The following is a 20420-nucleotide window of genomic DNA, read 5'->3' on the forward strand; positions in this document are numbered from 1 at the left end:
GCAGCAGCCCAGAAGAGTGGCAGTCTGTTCAGCACAACTGACCTACTTCCTGACAGAGTCTTTCACAGGCCCAGAAGTGTACTGAAGTGTTGGTGTCTGAGGTCCGATATTTATGCTTGGTGCCCTCTTTGAAGTGTGGTAAGCTTCTAGAGGATTCCCTTTGAAGTATTCAGGTTTCCTGCCTCCCCGGTCTCCAGATTAACTACATGGGGTATACAGTCCTTTGTGTGAAGGCAGGACTAAGCCTCTTCAGGCGTAAGTGGGGCTGTGCCCTGCTTCACCCTCCCATCCTGCCAGTGATGACCCATCCAGGCACACCTAAACTGTCTATTGTGTGTGGCAGTCTAGGAGGAATACACAAGACCAACTGTCAACTACCTCTAGTCATGTGACCCAGAGACAAGCTACAAACACTAAGGCCCTCATTATGAATTTGACGGTCCATGGACAGCCAGACTCATGGTGGCGGGCGGACCGCCACAGTAGTGGCAGTCCGCCCACCCTATTATGACTGTGGCGGAAACGCCGCCGCCACCCCCAGGCAGCCTGGCGGTGGTGGCGTTTCAGATTCGACAGGGCAGCGCTGCACGCAGTGCTGGCCTGCGGATTATGAGTCCCATTCCGCTAGCCTTTTCCTGGCAGTGTAAGGTTGGCAGAATGGGTGACTCAGGGGCCCCCCTGGAGGCCCCTGCACTGCCCATGTACTTGGCATGGGTAGTGCAGGGGCCCCCATGCACAGCCCTGTCATGCATTTTACTGCCCGAACTACAGGCAGTGAAATGCCCGACAGGTGCTGCTGCACCCGCTGCACTGCCACATTGGCGCCGGCTCCATTGGGAACCGGCGTCAATGTAGAGGCCCTGTTTCCCGCTGGGCCGGTGGGAAAATCATAATAGGGCTGGTGGGGGCTTCGCCACGCTGGTGGTCTTCCGTCGACCATCAGCACAGCTGTTGGTGGGGTAACCTGCCAAGATCATAATGAGCCCCTACATGCCTAAGACACGAAACTGACAACATTCTAAAAGTGATATTTTCAAAATTGTAATTCGAAATCTGACTTTGCCATAATGGAGTATTTTAATTACAACTCCAAAGATATCAAACATGAACTGTTCAGCTATCCCATTTGGAAGATACCCTTAATAAATATAATAAGGTACCTCCAATGTTGTCCTTTAGGAGAGGCAGGCCCTGCAATAGTGAAAAACACATTTAGGAGTTTTTCGGTATCAGGACTTGTAAAACGTAAAAGTACATGTCCTACTTTTTAAATACAATGCACCATGCCCTGTGGGCTGTTTAGGGCCTAACCTAGGAGTGTCTTATTTGTACTGAAAGAAAGGTTTGCGTCTGACAAAAGGATTATTTGGCCAGGCCAAAATGGCAGTTAAAAACTGCCCAAACAGGCTGCAATGGCAGGCCTGAAACAGGTTTGCTGGGCTACTTTAGTGGTTAGTACAGCAAGTGCTGCATGCCCACTGGTAGCATTTAATTTACATGCCTTGGGGACGTGTAGTACCAATTTACTAGGGAAATATAAATAAATTACATTTGTTAATTGGAGATAAGCCAATGTTACCATGTTTTAATGAGTGAGCAAACACACTTTAGCACTGGTTAGCAGTGGTAATGTGCACATAGTCCTAAGGGCAACAACAATGAAGTCAGAAAAATATGAAGGAGTAAGATAAAAGGTTTGGGGGAAGACCACCCTAAGGCTGTCCGGTCTGACATGTGCCCTGCCCAGGTGTAAGTGGGGAGAACTACCCAACGTTTTGGAAGTTCTCGTCACTAAAGCAGAAGAACTTGGATAGACTATCAGCTTTGGCCTGGTCTGACCAAGGACAGTGTTCCCCTGTAAAGTCCATTCCCTGTATGGAAATGGACCACCTCAACAGTTTGGGATTTTTTTACCCATCATTTGCATGAACCATCAGAGGGGCCTGTGGTCTGTCTGAACTCGGACGTGAGCTCAAACAGGTATGGTCTCAGCGTCATCAGTGTCCAGACGACAGCAAAATCCTCCCTTTCAGTAACACTCCACCTCTGTTCCTGGGGAAGTAACCTTGTACTAATGAAGGCTATGGGTTGGTACAGGCCCTCCTTATTTAACTGTGTTAAGACAGTCCCTATGACGTGCTCTGAAGCATCTGTCCGCACAATAAACTCCTTTGAGAAGTCGGGAGCCCTGAGTACAGGTGCTGTACACATGGCTTCATTGATGGTGTCAAAAGCTTTCTGGCAGGCCTCTGTCCAGATCAACTTTCTGGGCTGCTTCTTAGAAGTCATCTGTGTTAAGGGGACAGCAACTGTGCCATATCCTTTAGAAAACCTCCTCCATTATCCTTTCAGGATCTGGAAAGACCACACTACAGTCTGTGTTTATGGGGGTTGCCAGGACAGGCTAGTCTGAGCCTTGGACTGGAGGGGCTGCACCGTGCCCCAACCCACCATGTGGCTCAGATATACCACAGAACCCTGCCCTATCTGGTATTTAGCAGCCTTGACAGTCAGATCCGCCTGCTGCGGGGCACCTCCTGGAGGTGATACAGGTGTATCTCCCAGCTGGAGCTGAACACAGCTATGCCACATAGGTCGTGACACAGAATGTTTCATTTTCAAATAGGACCCTGTTGACCAGCATCTGGAAGGTGGCAGGGGAACTCTATAAGCCAAAGGGCATCACCTGAACTTTCAGTGACCCTCTGGAATCGAGAATGTAGACCTCTCGTATACCCTTCAGTCAGAGCAATCTGCCAGTTTCCTGATGTGTGAACAAAATTACTGAGAAACTTGGCAGCACCCAGCCTGTCTATGAGCTCATGAGCTCGGGGATGAGTTGTGTGTCACTCTTAGTGACAGAATTGAGTCCTCAGTAGTCCACACATAGCCTGAACTCTGGTGTGGTGTTCGATGGGGCAGCCGTTGGTACCAGTACCACAGGACTGCACCACGGACTGTTGAAGGGCTCAGTCACCCTTAAGCCCATCATCTTGGAGACCTCCTCCATGGCACTAGCCCTCATTCTGTCTGACAGACTGTACATTTTATTTTTGACTGGCATTCTGTCCCCAGTATCTATCATGGGTATACAACAGAGAAAGCCCAGAGGTGAAGGAGAATAGAGAAGAGAACTGCCCCTGCAACTGGTGATATTCACTCTGCTGTTCTGGGGGTCAAAGTAGTGGAGAGCTTATTGCCCTCTACTGATCCATTGTGCTCCTGGGTACACAGGAGGTCAGGGAGAGGTTCACTCCCCTCTTTCTTCCCTCCATCACCAGATCATGTAGACTTCAGACCTCTCAAAGTGAGGTTTCAGGTGTCTTACGTGGATCACCCCAAAGGGGATTATAGCGGTCTTGAGATCCATCATGTAGGTGGACCCCCCCCTTCTGCTCCTTCACATCGTATAGGCTTCGCTGGTGATCCTGGCGTGCTCGGCTCCATGGCCTCCATAACCCACACCTTTTGAAGAGGCTGAAACTCCACCAGAGTGGCCTTCTGGTCATACTAGAGCTTTGTCACTTCCTGACTGGTCTCCAAGATTGTCCTTCACCATTCTAGAAGCCCTACATCTGGTAGTGGAGTGCCAGCATGCAGCTGACTACATCCTGAGAGGAGTTTCCTGGGAGCTTGTCCCCACCACTCTCTCACAAGGCTCAAAGGTCCCCTAACAGAGTGTCTGTAGAGGAGCCAGAATGGGTGAACCTATTCCCCCTTGTGTGGCACCTCCCTTTAGGCAAACAGAAGGTTGGCAGGATGATGTCTCACTTAGGCTTCATGAGCTCGGGTAAGCTCATTACCATGCAGTTAAGACTTTTTTTGAATCTCTCCACAAGCCCGTTGGTTTGGGGGTGATAGGTTGAGGAGAACTTGTACATCCCACATAGGCTTCATGTGCTGAGATGAAGTTAGTGCCTCTGGCAGACTCTACCTCTTTATGGAACCGTACATGGGTAAAAAAACCCATTGGGCCCTGGCCACCGCAGGTCTAGTCACAGACCTTCGAGGAATTGCCCTGGGTACTGGGTGGTGTGGTCCACCAAGACCAGGGTGAATCAGTTGCCTGAAGGAGTCTTGGGGTCCAAGGGTCCAACAATGTTGATGCCTACTCTCTCAAAGGGAGTGCCAGTGTCAGGCAAGGTGGTTAGTGGAGCCTCAAGCTTTTTCTCTGACTTCCCACTTGCCTAGCAAGTGAGACAGGACCTACAGAATCTGAGGCCATCTTTATCCAGAGCCAGTAGAAGTGTGGGACAAGCCTGGCAAAGTCTTCTTCTGCCCCAGATATCCTGGCAGCTGGATATCATGAGACAACCCCAGTAGGAAGGACCTATAATACTGAGGGACCACCAGCACTGGGCTGCCCCAGGGTCTGTAACCTTAGGCTCACTGTAAAAGAGGTAATTCTCCCATTAGATAAGGTGATCTTCAGAGTTATCACCTGCTGCCTGGGCCTCGGCTTGCCACTTCAAGTCCTCTAGAGTGGAGAATTGGTTCTGCACTTTGCAGAATTCCTCCCTTGTGGACCCACCCGTAACTTGCCGTCAGGCAAGCGCAGGCATGCCTCCCTGGGGGGAAGTGCGCTCCTCAGTAGGCTGATAGATATTCTCCTCAGGTGCCCCATCAACCTGAACTGTGGGAATTTCAGGGGCTGATTTCTGTTTTCCCCTACAATGGTTCCTGGCAGCTGCCTGGGCCTTCTTCCAGGCTCCCTTTAGTCTCCTCCAAGGCAGCCATGGACATTGTGGTCATAGAGACCCATTCAGATAATCCTAACATCTACAATTGTGACCTGAGCTCCACCTCTTTCGAGACAGTGTACTCTGCCAAACAGACAATCTACAGGCTTGGTAGGGCACACAGCTACTTTTAGACAACCAGAAACTGCCAGCCCCACTCAAAAGGAACCAGAGCTATCGGTAGGAGACTCTCACAATTGTCTGTGACTATGACTTGGTGGAATGTATTAGGGAGGACCTGCTCTGAGGACACCAGCTAGCATCTCACACTAGTTGTACTGGCTCGTGTGTCCCTGAGGGGCACAGGTGTTCACCGACAGCTCCACCGCCATGCAGTACAGCAACAAGCAGGGCGGAGTGGGGTCGTGGATCCTCTGTCAAGAGGCTCTTTGCCTCAGGACATGGTTGGAACGCCAGGGCATTTCACTGGTGTTTCAACATCTAGCGGCCTCTCTGAACACCAGAGCAGACAAACTCAGCTGTTGATGCATAGTCGATCTGATTTTTTTATCATATACACAGCTGTCCTTCAAGGACAGCATATGGCTGGCCCCTCTCTGTGGTGGCCGTGTGGGCAAAAAATTATGGACTGAGATTAATTCAAGCAATCCACTGAACACTTTTTATTTTTTTCATGTGTGATGCCCCAAGTGTGATAGGTAACTATGCTCACAATGCCATATGAATCAAGCTGCACCCTGCCAACTATGCTCAAATAGGCAGAATTCAGTCTGGACTGATATCAACCTGCAGGGGTGGGGCCTATCTATGGCTCTGCAGCATCACTTCTGGATGCAGAACAAGCTTACAGAAGGGTCCAACAGAGTCCAGCTATTGGCGCGTGGGAGCAATAGCAAAAATATTTCTAGATCCCGTCTGGCAAATGTGGGAATTCAGAAGGTGAGGAAATTGTGATTAGATGGAATATCACACAGAAAGATCATCATCAAAGGTAAGTAACTTGTTTGAACAGCTCTCATTTCTTCTCTACCTAACCGATTCATCTTCATTTGGTTAACTGTTATGAAATCTGTAAAGCTCTGTTTTGCTGTTGTCGCCAGGGCTGGACTATAGACGTACTTCAGTAAATAAATAAAATGAAAACAAAACCTAGAATAGTTTGATGAATGTCTATGGGAGATAAAATTGTCTGAGGAAATAGACATAAAATCTGGCAATTGGGGAGCAAGGCCCTCAGGAAGACAAGTTGCTGTAGAGGAACTGTAGTGATACTCACCTATATCGAAACTAACACACAGACACACAGGAGGCAATGTGCTCTCTGATTGCTTTAATGACTGTTGAAATTCTTAATTGGAAAAAAGTAATTTCATTTGTCGAATAGTAATGTATTTTCCTGAAGGCCTCTTTATAAAACTTTTACTTTTTAATGCTCATTTGGCTTTGGACGAAGAGAGGTTGTTGAGAGATTACATATTTGTAATTATTGTCTTGAAAAAGATTGCTCAGGCCATTGTTAATATTCATTGCGTATTCAGAAAGGCAACGAGTTTTTAAATATTGTTTTCTGCTTCAATTCACAGCACTAAAATCTGAGAAGGTGAAATTTGCTGCTTGTGGGAGGAACCACACTTTAGTTTACACAGGTAGGTAATCCGTTCCCCTGCTAAATAGGGTTAGGAAATGATTCCATGTTTTGGGGAGTTTTTATCCTGTTCTGTCTTTTTCAGCTAAATTTTCTTTGTGCTGTGTGTAAATGCATCCACTCCTTAGTTCCATCTTATATCCAAGATGTAACCCTCCATCTGCTTCAATATGCCTTTTATCTCTTCCAGGCCCTCTGAGAATCTCTTAGACTACATATTGCTCATTCACACTCCTGGCACACAAAATATGAAACCGAGATTGACCTTTCGTCCATCTTTAAGATATCTAAATGGAGTCATAGTGATCACTTGTTAATTACAGCTCTCCCCAACTTCTATGTTTGTCTCTGAAATAGTACTTGAATTGTAATAATTGTCTAATGCAGTAGTTATGTTCTATGCAGTTTCTGACCGTAGATTATACACTGATCACTTTGAATAAACTTCTCTATAAATTCAATAAAATAAATTGTCCCACCTACTGTATGGCTGTTCATCATTCCCTTATCTTGTGTGAAGTTTGATTTGTAACACACTACCTGGTTGTGTACACGTTTGAAACTTCATTTTTGTAAGTAGATGAAAAATGAACCATTATATAAATAACTAAAAAGCAATGTTATTTGCGATAAGACCATGTTATACGTTTACTTGAATTTTCATGTACTAAACAACATATTTCATTGACAGCTCAGTTGTGTACCATAAATTAAATGCATGCTAGTGTTTGTCTTTGTAATGTTGAATAATTAACATTAGAATCTGGAGAATAACATTACACTCCACTGACTATACTACCTGGCATCACAAGTTAGTAGGTGATACTACTTCTTGCTCAGATCTGGGGCTAGTAGTTTAAGAGGGTGATTATTAAGAGCACCAATTGTATGGACACACCACTATGGGGATTGCTTTACTTCACAAAACTTCATTTAGAAGCCATAGTGGAGATGGATGGAGCGTGGCTGCCTTGAGAGGGGAACACTCATATAGTAGGGATGATTACGTGGTATTCAAGAATCTCCAACTCTTCTTTGCTGTGCAAAGAGGACAGTTTCTGGTGTGCGTGATAATGGCAAAGACTGCTCGACTGTCTTAAAAATGATTCCCTGATTGGTCACCTTAATATGCAGTCCTTGGTGTTCTTCCAGCCCTGACTCGAAGAGCCAGATCCATTTCTTACCTGTTTTGGTCTATGTGGGATTACAAGCGTATGTCACCAGTTCTGAATGTGTACCAGTGGGATTCATTCCTTGAAATGTCTTTGCCACAGAGACATTAGTGAAGTTAAGTAATTGGCAACCAAATATTTACGGAAATGCAGGTCTTCTTGAGAGGCGAGGCCAAATGTGTCTTCTATATTGGCTGCAGCCCCCGCTCTTCTGCCACATATTAATATATGGTTTTGTATGTGTCTGTACTGCTGTAAACTTCTTTTCTGAATGCTGACAAAAATAAGTAAATTAAAAACAGAACATTCTAAGCATCAACACCTATGGTACACATATTTCAAAGCCTGAGGCCTTTAAATAGACACTGTCCTGAAAAAGGAGAATTTGTACCTGTAGAGGAATGTACACTTTAGTAGTGCTCCTGAATGTACAGTACTGGGCATTTTACATTTTGGGCTGCTTTTAGTTCTTCCACAACAGCGGGAAACCCCCATTTGTCATTGTATTGAAACCAGAAAAAAAGATGTTCTTTGGCTACAAAAAAAGTAACTCAAATGTTCAATCACTACAAAGCATTGGGCAGCAAATGGATCAGTCTGTGCTTAGGGAATCTCAGTTTACAACAAAAGGTCTTTAGCTATACCTTTGACTGACTGAAAACTGCTCCTTGCTCTCCACGCACACTGTACTTTGGATACGTATCAACCCCAGCATTGCTTAAAAATCATAAAATGCTCTCTGGTTTCAGAAATCCTGCTATGTTCATGGCCAGATTCCTGGCCCCAGTTAACCCATCCATAGTTGTGATTTGGCCACATTTTCGCAGGTTAACCTTGGTGCATTTATACAGTTGGGTGAATTTTGGATAAATTTGCTCATGCCTACTCTTTGGTCTTCTGTTTAAGTGCTTAATGACTATAAGAACATTGAACATATCTTGAAAAGTGTGCGCTAAACTTTAATAATGTGCTGTTCCTGTCTAAATGTTAATTTCTTTCTGATTCTAGATCGTGGAAGTGTGTATGCTGCTGGGGGAAACAGTGAGGGCCAGTTGGGTCTTGGACATACAGAGGAAACCACTGGTTTTAAGGAGATTACATTTTTTACCAATCAGTATAAGATAAAACAACTGTCTGCTGGATCGAACACATCTGCAGCACTTACTGGTAAGAGAGATTCTGATAAGAATTTAAATGTAAATATATTATTTAATACGCTTTAATTAAATATGATGTTCAACCTCTCTATTTTCGCCATACAAAAAACCTGAGTTACTGATGTTTTTCCGTATGTATACTGTATTACAATGTGCCCGCTAGACTACTGACAGTTGCCCAGATTTTAAATGATCACACATCACATGTTCAGTAACATCTTAGTCTAAAAGTCTAATGTATCATTTGATAGGGACTGTTTTGTTGCCATTAGGGAACAAAAAGGCTTGAGGGATGGTCACAATGTTTACACTTTAATGCATTTTTAGGTAGTAAGTTACAAATAGCATTATAGAATGCTGCTGAGTTCTAAACCGGTGGTTAAAAGCCCTGTAGCCAACTTATAGTCCTGAGCCCCAGGCGAAAGCCTGTAACGAGGGAGCGGTGGCACTAAATATAGATGGCTTTTCAGATTTCGTTTTTAAAGAACCATAGGACAGAACTGTATTGCACTAAACTCGTGAGGCTACTCTGTTAATCACCAATGATGCTATCATAAGTATTTTAAGAATTTCATACATTTTAAAAGTTTAACTTTGCATCTGATCAGATCTAAAACCTGCACACACCGTCTAGGTTTTCACTCATTATGTGTGCTGCATTAAATTAAGACATTTATTTGGCCCTCTGCTGTCCTGACTAGCCACTGCATCCACTGACCAAATACATTTTTTCAATTACAGCATCTACTTTCAGTTACAACCTTTAAACCCAACAAATACCAATCCCTGTTATGCGACATTCTCTCAAGACATTAGTCATCAAGTAAAAAAACAAACGATGATCCTCATCTACATTATATATGAAGATACTGTGTTATCCATTACATGCAAGCACGCATCCTGTCCTAAACCATTAAATGTGAATTTGATATGAATGCGCCACAGAGCAAGATGTGCAAATGTGTATCATACTGGCAGTGCTAAAATTACGGAAACTAGTTCTTCCTGATTTGCACCATGGGATCTTCACTGAACTTACACTCTCAGGCTGTGATGGGCTTCTTAGTTCTGCAATAATATTTCATCCTCTATGAAGACCATCGTCAAAGCAAAATGTGGTGTGTATGTTGTCTTCATGAACACTCAAATAATTAGCAATTCTTCTTACAATATCTTTGAGTGCCTTAAAAAATTGGCAATCTCCTTTCCCCTTCCATCACATCACTTCTTCATATCCTATATCATCCACTGAAATTAACATCCAATCAAACAGAAAAGAATTATGGCCGGCCATTTCAAAAACATAACAGAATTCAGCTTTTACAATCTCCCTCTCCCAGCGAATGAATACTGTCTACCTGTCAACCAGCGCTGGCACTTCCTAAAAGATATACAATAGTGCAGTACATATATTTGCCAAAACTGTCACCCCTCTCAAGCTAAAACGATTCTGACCTAACCTGAGTCAGCCTTAGCTCGCCAATCCTCTTTCAGACAGAGAAGATCAAATAGAAAAAGTGATAAAGGCTGACAGTCTCAAAACCCCCTTCATTTCAACAGAATGTAAAGACTCCAGGAAAGAATACTATTAGGTGATCCAAAACGCGGAACCTAATTACATTCAGGAGCAGATCTTGACATTTTAAAATCCTACAAAGGTTTTGTTAAATAATTCCATGATAAACCCCAGTGTGAATCAGTTCACCACTTTCACTATAGTTAGGAAGGAAAATCCTAATAATCTATGGCATTGGCCAGTTACTCAAACTGGAACTGCTTTGAAGACCATAAAATGCCTTCAAAATGCACTTTTCACAACCTCAAAAATAATGTAAAAGATAAATCACAAATGGCATTCTTGACTGCACTGTTGCCATAACATATAACCTTAGTATTTTTATTCTGGATGATGACACCATGGATACAGTACACTCCAGTCCATTGTTCAGACATATTTTATTATTTAATGATGTTAGATGATATATTAGTTGCTGTAGAAAGTTTGAGGTTGTAAGGCGTGCTTGTGGGCGAGTTATGGTTTTCATTGCAGGGTGCAAGTTATGCTTATTGCTACTAATCATGAAGTGCCAGTTTCAGGGTTTTTATGTTCTATTTTATAGTCATAACTGCTTTACTGTAGATTTAATGGAATTTGATACGTTTTTTAAACATGTGTAAAGGTGCCACAAGTAGGAAGGATCTTAGATTCCCTATAATGCAGTCTTTTAATTGAATTTCATTGTTATTTTGATGATCTAATATAACCATCTTCTATGAAAACAACACCCACAAGATCTGGCCTTGCTTATGGTGGAAAAATAGGTTCAACCAATCAAATGTCCAAATAATAACAACTGTAGTTCCTTTAAATGAACCATAAAAAATAATCACTTTTGTAGGGTGCAAGGCACACTCCATTTAAGATTTTAACTACATGAGATTACGGAGTTTTTTTTTAACCACAATAACATTGTGCACATTTAACTTTTCTTAACAATGCCTATGCTTTATCTGCCTCTGATCATTTCTTTATAACATTTCTTTAAGTCTAGAAAACTGATAATACTAAGAGTGCACAAAAAATCTTTAGTTTTCAGTAGGTGTTTTTCCTGTGTGCCTCATTATGTACTACAAGTTTAGAAGCACCAAAAGTTCAATAAATGTTGAAAGCTAAATTTCTACTTGTGTAGCTGCAGTTATCATTGTTAGATTTGGCTTGACAGTGGAGCTGTCTGCTCGAGCTTATATTATACCAAAAAAGTAGTTTTAAAAGCACTATAGAAACTGGGCTTGCCCCTTCTTTCATACAGCAGCTTGGCTAGACAGCAGTTTTGTTAGCCTCAACTAAGTCCTAATTCTCATAACTGATAGACACATTATTAAATTAGAGCCCGTGTCAAATGCTGTGGTACAGGGTACAGGGCTTTGCATGGTGTGGCACAGTTGCAAATATAGTATGAACAGGATTTAAATGTTTTCTTTGACGATTGCAATAGCCAGGGCTTTTACCGTGTGAAATCTAACAAATGTAGTATATAAGTGTTCTACATTGTGCTTTTTGACAAATAAAATACGACGGGGTTAACGCTGTAAATCCTGTGTCAGACATCATAGTAAGGGACATTATTTAAGACTGCGAGATTTTGTTGCACAAGTTTCCGGTTCAGGAGGGACTAGAAACATCTAGTTATAATTGTGTACATTTGTAACTATATGCTTAATATTGAGGTGTGTTATGTAATACACTTTCTCTTTTAAAATTGCTTCATTATGTATTATTGTGTGCCTTGTGGAGTTCATTATTTTTAACCTAAAACAACCACTCAAAGTCAGCCTTGAACTATTCTTCTTCACTAACCTGAGTCTCAAGTGCTGCTTTAATCTGCTGTGTTCTGTTCAGGCAGTCTACAGTCAAGAAGTGACAGGTGAGTGTTTGCGAACATTAGGTGGAGCAATGGTGTAACTGTGTTCCCTTTGGATCCTACAATAAGGTGTTTCCTGGTGAACTTATGGACACCAGTTGTGACAACTGGGCTTCACTTTAGCGCCAAACCACCATTGGGTATTTGAGCGCTCTATAAAACCAATTAACATAACATAACACTTGGCACAATTAGATTCTAATAATTCCAAGTTGGCCTGGGACTCCCCAAACCACTGTCCCCATTCCCATATGAATTGCATTGGAGGTGAATTGTTAGTTCTCATCAGCCATGCTAATGTCATATCTCACATCGACCTCTACTGTAATGCGGCAAGTTCCAACTGCTGCAGTGTCAGTCACCACTGAAGAAATAGTGTTAGTGGTGTGTGATGTACAATGACACCCTTGTCTAAAATATTCACGGTTTCTAAACATAGTAATGCAGCAGCATGAGTGTCCTCATGGGTGATGTGTGTTATTGTAAACCTACAGTTGCTGTAGTATATTCTCTGCCTGCCACAGCGGTGTATTGTTTTGACTGCTACCGGTCCTTTATTTGGAGTTGCCACCCATCCATCACACTGGGCAAGAGTTGCACTGTTAGCTTGTAGGTTGTGCTATGCTGGTTTGTCTAGTGCGCAAGTATGCCGCTCTTCAGCACAAGCATATTATGGTCATCATGACTGATGGTTAACCAGCCACTCCAGTCCAACTCGCTGTAAAGCACTTTGCTGCACATGCAGACTAATTGTACGCACAGGGGTGCTTGAGTGGTTTTGGGCTTGGTGTATTGTGTCCAGCTTCAGATTGGGAGAACAGCTACTAGAAACTGCTGCAAAACAGTATATGTGATGCTGGAGGCAGAGTTCCAGAGCAAAGAAAGAGAGTCTGCAAACACTAAAATATCCAGCGGTAAGGGGTTGAGACTGTTCACTGGTGTAACCGGTGGTTGATGATGTCAGTAAACACAGTGGTTGCAATAGCGGCTCAAGGGCCACGTGGGGGTGGGGCGGGAAGCGGGGGGAGGCGTGAGGGAATAAACATGAAATTTAATTAAAAAAAAAAACTGAAAAACTTTCCTCCTCCTGCCGCATCTTGTACCTCGATGCTCCTCTTCAGGCACAGGCTCCCAGCCTGCTCTGCGCCAATCGTGACGCTGTTCAGAGCAGGGTCAGGATTGGCTGGGCGCTCACAGGCAGGCTCTCTCCAGCCCAGCAACTGTGTTGCCTACAGCGCATGTGTGTTTGGCCGGCCTGAGACGGCATGCACACATGCACTGTGAAGGGGGAGTACTGAGCACTTCCCCTCAGTGCAGGTCACCCTGTGGCCCTCCCCTTGTAACCCCTTCGCTGCCAGGCCTTTTCACTTCCTGTGCTGAGCCTTTTTTTGGCTATTTGGGGCAGTTTGTGTTTAGGCCCTCATAACATTTTGTCCACATAAGCTACCCACGCCAAATTTGCGTCCTTTTTTTCCAACACCCTAGGGATTCTAGAGGTACCCAGAGTTTGTGGGTTCCCCCGAAGGAGTTCAAGAAATTAGCCAAAATACAGCAAAATGTTCGTTTAAAAAAAAAAAAAAAAATGTGAGAAAAAGGGCTGCAGAAGAAGGCTTGTGTTTTTTTTCCCCCTGAAAATGGCATCAACAAAGGGTTTGTGGTGCTAAAATCACCATCTTCCCAGCTTTCAGGAACAAGCAGACTTGAATCAGAAAACCACAGTTTTCAACACAATTGTGGCATTTTACTGGGACATTTCACCTCCTGTGCTTAGCCTTTTTTTGGCTATTTGGGGCAGTTTGTGTTTAGGCCCTCATAACATTTGTCCACATAAGCTACCCACGCCAAATTTGCGTCCTTTTTTTCCAACACCCTAGGGATTCTAGAGGTACCCAGAGTTTGTGGGTTCCCCCAAAGGAGATCAAGAAATTAGCCAAAATACAGCAAAATGTTTGTTTAAAAAAAAAAATAATGTGAGAAAAAGGGCTGCAGAAGAAGGCTTGTGTTTTTTTCCCCCTGAAAATGGCATCAACAAAGGGTTTGTGGTGCTAAAATCACCATCTTCCCAGCTTTCAGGAACAGGCAGACTTGAATCGGAAAACCACAGTTTTCAAAACAATTTTGGCATTTTACTGGACATACCCATTTTTACTATTTTTGTGCTTTCAGTCTCCTTTCAGTTAGTGACAGAAAAGGGTGTGAAACCAATGCTGGATCCCAGAAAGCTAACCATTTCTGAAAAGTAGACACAATTCTGAATTCAGCAATAGGTAATTTGTGTAGATCCTACAAGGTTTTCCTACAGAAAATAACAGCTGAAATAAAAAATAAATTGAAATTTAGGTAAAAAACTAAAAACCTGCCATTTTTCTCCACGTTTTACTCTGAAACTATTTTCTGCGATGTGAAATTTTTTAAAGCAATATACCGTTACGTCAGCTGGACTCTTCTGTTTGCGGGGATATATAGGGCTTGTAGGTCCATCAAGATCCCTAGGTACCCAGAGCCAATAAGTGAGCTGCGCCTTGCAATGGATTTTCATTCTGTACCAGGTATATAGCAATTAATTTGCTGAAATATAAAGAGCGAAAAATAGGTATCAAGAAAACCTTTGTATTTCCAAAATGGTTGGAAAATGGTTATTTGCACATCTCTGAATTCCAGGGCGCCCATACTAGCATGTGAATTACAAGGCATTTCTCAAATAGACGTCTTTTTTACACACTGTCTTACATTTGGAAGGCAAAAATGTAGAGAAAGACAAGGGGCAATAAAACTTGTTTTGCTATTCTGTCTTCCCCCAAGTCTCCCGATAAAAATGGTACCTCACTTGCCTGGGTAGGCCTAATGCTCGCGACAGGAAATGCAACATGGACACATCACATTTTAACATTGAAATCTGATGGCTGGCTTTTTTGCAAAGTGCCTAGATGTAGATTTTGGCCTCTAGCTCAGCCGGCACCTAGAGAAACTTACCAAACCTGTGCATTTTTTAAAACTAGACATCTAGGGGAATCCAGGATGGGGTGACTTGTGGGGCTCTCACCAGGTTCTGTTACCCAGAATCCTTTGAAAACCTCAAAATGTGGCAAAAGAAAACACTTTTTCCTCACATTTTGGTGACAGAAAGTTCTGGAATGAGCCACAAATTTCCTTCCACCCAGCGTTCCCCCACATCTCCCGATAAAAATGTACCTCACTTGTGTGGGTAGGCCTAGCGGCTGCGACAGGAAGTGCCCCAAAACACAACATGGACACATCACATTTTTACAAAGAAAACAGAGCTGTTTTTTGCACAGTGCCGAGCTGTGGGTTTTGGCCTATAGCTCAGCCAGCACCTAGGGAAACCTACCAAACCTGTGCATTTTATTTAAACTAGACTCCTAGGGGAATCCAGGATGGGGTGACTTGTGGGGCTCTCACCAGGTTCTGTTACCCAGAATCCTTTGCAAACCTCAAAATTTGGCCAAAAAAAACACTTTTTCCTCAGATTTCAGTGACAGAAAGTTCTGAAATCTTAGAGGAGCCCCGAATTTCCTACCACCCAGCGTTCTCCCAAGTCTCCTGAAAAAAATGGTACCTCACTTGTGCTAAAAAATCAAAATTTTCCCACATTTCTGTGTGGGATCACCGCACCGGGACAAATTTCCTACCACCCTTCGTTCCCCTCAGTCTCCCATTAAAAATGATACCTCACTTGTGTAGGTGGGCCAAGTGCCTGTGACAGGGAAGAGCCAAAAATGAGGCAATGCTTGGTGGTAGGAATTTTGTGGATTCCTGCAGATTCTGGAAGGTTCCATCACAAAAATGAGGATCATGTGGATCAGGGGTAATCGCCCTATCTGCCCACTGGTGGGCAGAACAACTTTGGCCCCATTTATTTGGGGTGGGATTATGGCCATACCCCAACCCTCTTATTTTGGAAAAAATCTTCCCTGGTCTCCGGTGGTCTTTCTGCCCACCTTGAGGGCAGATGGGCCTTCCAAAAATAGACCGATCTGCGCCAAGGGGAGCAGATATGGCCTACAGTAATGTGCCCCCATGGGTAGTGACCCTTGCCCAAGGGGCTGCCCCCCCCCCCCCCCAACAAAACACACACATACACCAATCCCTGGTGCCTAAGTGGTTTCTTCCCCCCCCCGGCCGGGGGCAGATAGGCCTAATAGAAATAGGCCGATCTGCCCCCACGGGGAGCAGAAATGGCCTAAAATACATTTGCTCACCCAGTGGAGCAAACCTTGCCTAAGCTCCCATCGAGCTCCATGCCAGGACGTAATGGTTTAGTCCTTGGCACAGGAGCACTGTGCGCGGTGCGCAACTGTTACGTCCGCGGCACAGAAGCAGTTAAAGAAAACGATAATAAACATAGTTTATTATCGTTTTCTTTAAAAGGTTTTGCAGCTGCTGCTGCTGGTTTTGGGTGGGGGGAGTGGGCGACACTCCTTCGCCCAAATGGAGGAGCCACCACTGAGTGATTGTGGAGATGATGTCAGAGTCAATGATTTGTGGAGCAAAGTGGGTTGGTGGGTGGGGTCGGCCTTCCAGAGGACTCTGATTAAATATTCTCAAAAGTAAATAACTGGACAGCCTGGGTCATTAACTTTTATCCTCCCTCCAATCCTTGGATAGCCTCATTAGAGAAAGCAGATAGTCAAGGCTCACAACAAAAGTAAGAAGGCTCTGCTTAGGAAACGCTGCTGGTGCGTTGTTTCATTAAGTAAGTGCACAGCAGGTTTTCAGCCATGACCTCATCGAAAACATAAGAATGGTTATAGTTTTCATGATAGTAAATGAAACAATCATAATTACTGACTGCAGATTATCGCCCTTCACAAGCTAGCTGTCACAGATTGTTGGAATTGGCCCTTTTTGCAGGGTCATCCCCAGTCTTTTTGTCTCCTGCCTCCTATTATTTCTGACCTGCTGCTGTTGGCTTTTGAACTCTGAGCACTTTACCACTGCTAACCTGTGCTAAAGTGCATATACTCTCTGTGTAAATTGTATGTAATTGGTTTATCCATGATTGGCATATTTGATTTACTAGTAAGTCCCTAGTAAAGTGCACTACTGGTGCCAGGGCCTGTAAATCAAATGCTACTAGTGAGCCTGCAGCACTGGTTGTGCCACCCACATAAGTAGCTCTGTAATCATGTCTCAGACCTGCCACTGCAGTGTCTGTGTGTGCAGTTTTAACTGTAAATTCGACTTGGCAAGTGTACCCACTTGCAAAGGTTAAACCTTCCCTTTTCTTACATGTCAGGCACCCCTAAGGTATGCCTAGGTAGCCCCAAGGGCAGGGTACAGTGTATGTTTAAGGTAGGACATATAGTAATGTGTTTTATATGTCCTAACAGTGAAATATTGCTAAATTCGTTTTTCACTGTTGCAAGGCCTGTCCCTCTCATAGGTTGACATGGGGGCTACCTTTAAATGTGATTAAAGTGTAGATTCCCTTTGCGAGCGGATGGACATGTGGAGTTTGGGGTCTCTGAGCTCACAATTAAAAAATATATCTTTTAGTAAAGTTGATTTTAAGATTGTGTGTTTGAAAATGCCACTTTTAGAAAGTGAGTGTTTTCTTGCTTACACCATTTCTGTGACTCTGCCTGTTTGTGGATTCCCTGTCTGGGTCAGTTTGACAGTTGGGCTGGTTGCACCTCACACTAGACAGTGACACAAAGGGAGATGGGGTGTAGTCTGCATTTCCTGATGAGCCATCTGTGCTAGGAGGGACAGGAGGAGTGGTCACTTACACCTGAAAGGGCTGTGCCTGTCATCACACAATCCCGTCTCCGACCCCCTAGTGAGTGTCTGGGGCCTGGCCTGGGCAAGGCAGGATTTCACATTCAGAAGAGACTTTACTTTGAAGTAGGCTTACTTAAAAGGAGAAATTGGGTATAAGATGGGCACCCAAAACCACAGACTTTAGAACACTTCTGGAAAAAAGAGGAACGTCTGCCTGGAGAAGAGCTAAAGAGCTGAGAAGTGCTGCCCTGCCTGTGACTGTGCTTTGTGGAGCTATCCTGCAGTTGCTGCTTCTGCCAGAGTAAAAGGGCAAAGACTGGACTTGGTGTGCCTTCCATCTTGTGAAGAAATCTCCAAGGGCTAGATTTAGAGCTTGCCTCCTGTTGTTTGAAGCCTCAGGGACAGCAAAGACTTATCCCTGCCAGCACCTGAGTCTCTGGAGAGACTCCTGCTCTGACAAGTGGTGCCCTATCCAGTCTCTGGGCCCTTGAAAGGAAAGCTGGTGGAAATCCAAGGAAATCTACTTCGGACCAACGCCGCTGCTGAATCTGGTGACGCCACCTGCAACCAACTGCGTGATCTTTGCTGGAACGCGACGACCTTCGCAGGCCTGATGCCACTGCAGCCCCACTGAAGTCGGCGACTCCGTGGAAGTTGCCACACCACGTGGTGACCGACGCTGCTCGAAGTGCATGAATTCAACGTTTCGCACAGACGCTGCGATCCCCGACTTCGCTCATCGACTTGTTTTCACTCTTCACCAAAGGTACTGTACTTGGGGGTCTATGCGACTCCGTGTCCGGCACCGCTGGTGTCGGCTTGTTGGGAATGACTCCGACACAACGTCGTGTTAACACCTCATCGAAGCATTTTTTTGTGTTTCTAAGCGCTATTTTTGATTTTTAATCTTTAAAAATTCATAACTTGACTTGTGTATGTCGGATTTTTGTCATTTTGGTCTTGTTTTGTTTAGATAAATATTTCCTATTTTTCTAAACTGGTGTTGTGTCATTTTGTAGTGTTTTCATTAAGTTACTGTGTGTGTTGGTACAAATACTGTACACCTAGCACTCTGAAGTTAAGCCTACTGCTCTGCCAAGCTACCAAGGGGGTAAGCAGGGGTTAGCTGAGGGTGATTCTCTTTTACCCTGACTAGAGTGAGGGTCCTTGCTTGAACAGGGGGCAACCTGACTGTCAACCAAAGACCCCATTTCTAACACAGATTAGCAGAAACACTTGCAGACCCCTCACAGAATACCGGCCACACATTACCAGGTTCATTCTGACACTCCTCGCATTCTAGCAGATTTACTGAACTCTGACGATGTACAGATACCAGAAGCAACTCATACCCCTCAAAATTCTGTCGGACCCAAAAGCAGTTGGTTGGTGAGAATGACTGTGATCAGGCAGCAGTCTCAGTCCGCAACCAAGATGCCCTTTTACACAGAGAACAGGTCTGGCTCGTATTTTTAGTATTAAGGCAAACAAAATGGCTTTGCCAGTGCTTGCTTCTAAATGTCATACAGTTATATTGATTGGACTAGAGTCTGAAAGCCATTTTCACCGCTAAATTGAACTTGGATGCACAAATTGACTTGAGTATAAATTCTTGTTTCATATTCACAAAACATTCATTTGCACTCTTACATGGATGTACCCACAGATAAAATTATACCAGCATGATGTAATTTTGAGTGAGAAAACTTACTACCCGGCAGTTAATGGATGGTCTAAATGTGGATGTCCTGAAAAGTATGTGCATTTCTACAAATTTATGAGTTGTGAAGAGCAAAATAAATTAAATGCATTGGGGAATCGTTAACTAACAGTGTTGGAAAATAACCAATATCCTCAAAACACATTTTCAACAATTGACAATTTTAAAGAATAAATACTATTGTTACTCTCTTCACTCAACAAGAAGCCTGTCATAGGTGTTATCAGGCCCTCAAAACCCAATGGGGGTGAAGTATATAGAAGCTTATGTTTGAAAACAATACATTTATTCAAACTATTTCTGCCTACATAAGTATACACCTGTTATTTTATACAGCTGTAAGTGTTTACATATGTGAGTACTCCTGCAAGAACAGTGGCTTTCTCACCTTCCCACGATCACTTTGAAAATGACAAAAAACAGTCAATACCCAAAGTAGTCTAAATATTACTCTCAATGTAGGCATTAATCTTGGGGAATTTTTTTGAGGATTTGCAGAGTTGGCAAGCCAAGAACATCCTTGAGGTCAGAATACTCGCCTGCTCCCTAGCCAGCTCAATTACTGCAGATGATGGAGTCTCTCTGGAGGACTATGGGTGGAAAGATCTCTTGAGATGTGTCGTGGGGAGCAGAGCGACCCCACAGTGTAGCACTGAATGACAGAAAACTGAGCCAGTAGCAGGTCAACAGAGAGGGCTTTGGAGACAGTAGGGCACATAGATATGAGCAGCTGGGATATGACAGAAGGAAAAAGTATTGCTGCAGCTCATGAAAATGTCTCTGGAAATGCTGTGAGCCTGACCCTGCAGTGGAGGATAAGTGAATCCAACCTGGAGATGGGTTAGTGCCTATACGGGAACAA

The 20420-nt window shown here is 43.8% G+C and overlaps 1 protein-coding gene across 4 annotated transcripts in view; it reads left to right on the forward strand.

The window, feature by feature from the left end:
- The window catches only part of RPGR (retinitis pigmentosa GTPase regulator), a 427988-nt gene that overhangs the window by 44026 nt on the left and 363542 nt on the right, over positions 1 to 20420 (forward strand). For all 4 annotated transcript variants that reach the window (XM_069204238.1, XM_069204236.1, XM_069204234.1 and 1 more), the window contains exons 4-5: positions 6284 to 6346; positions 8526 to 8684. In XM_069204238.1, the coding sequence (XP_069060339.1) occupies positions 6284 to 6346; positions 8526 to 8684 (222 nt within the window). The remainder of the gene's footprint in view (positions 1 to 6283; positions 6347 to 8525; positions 8685 to 20420) is intronic.

This window comes from Pleurodeles waltl, chromosome 8 (genome assembly GCF_031143425.1).
Source record: "Pleurodeles waltl isolate 20211129_DDA chromosome 8, aPleWal1.hap1.20221129, whole genome shotgun sequence".
Taxonomy (NCBI): Eukaryota; Metazoa; Chordata; class Amphibia; order Caudata; family Salamandridae; genus Pleurodeles; species Pleurodeles waltl.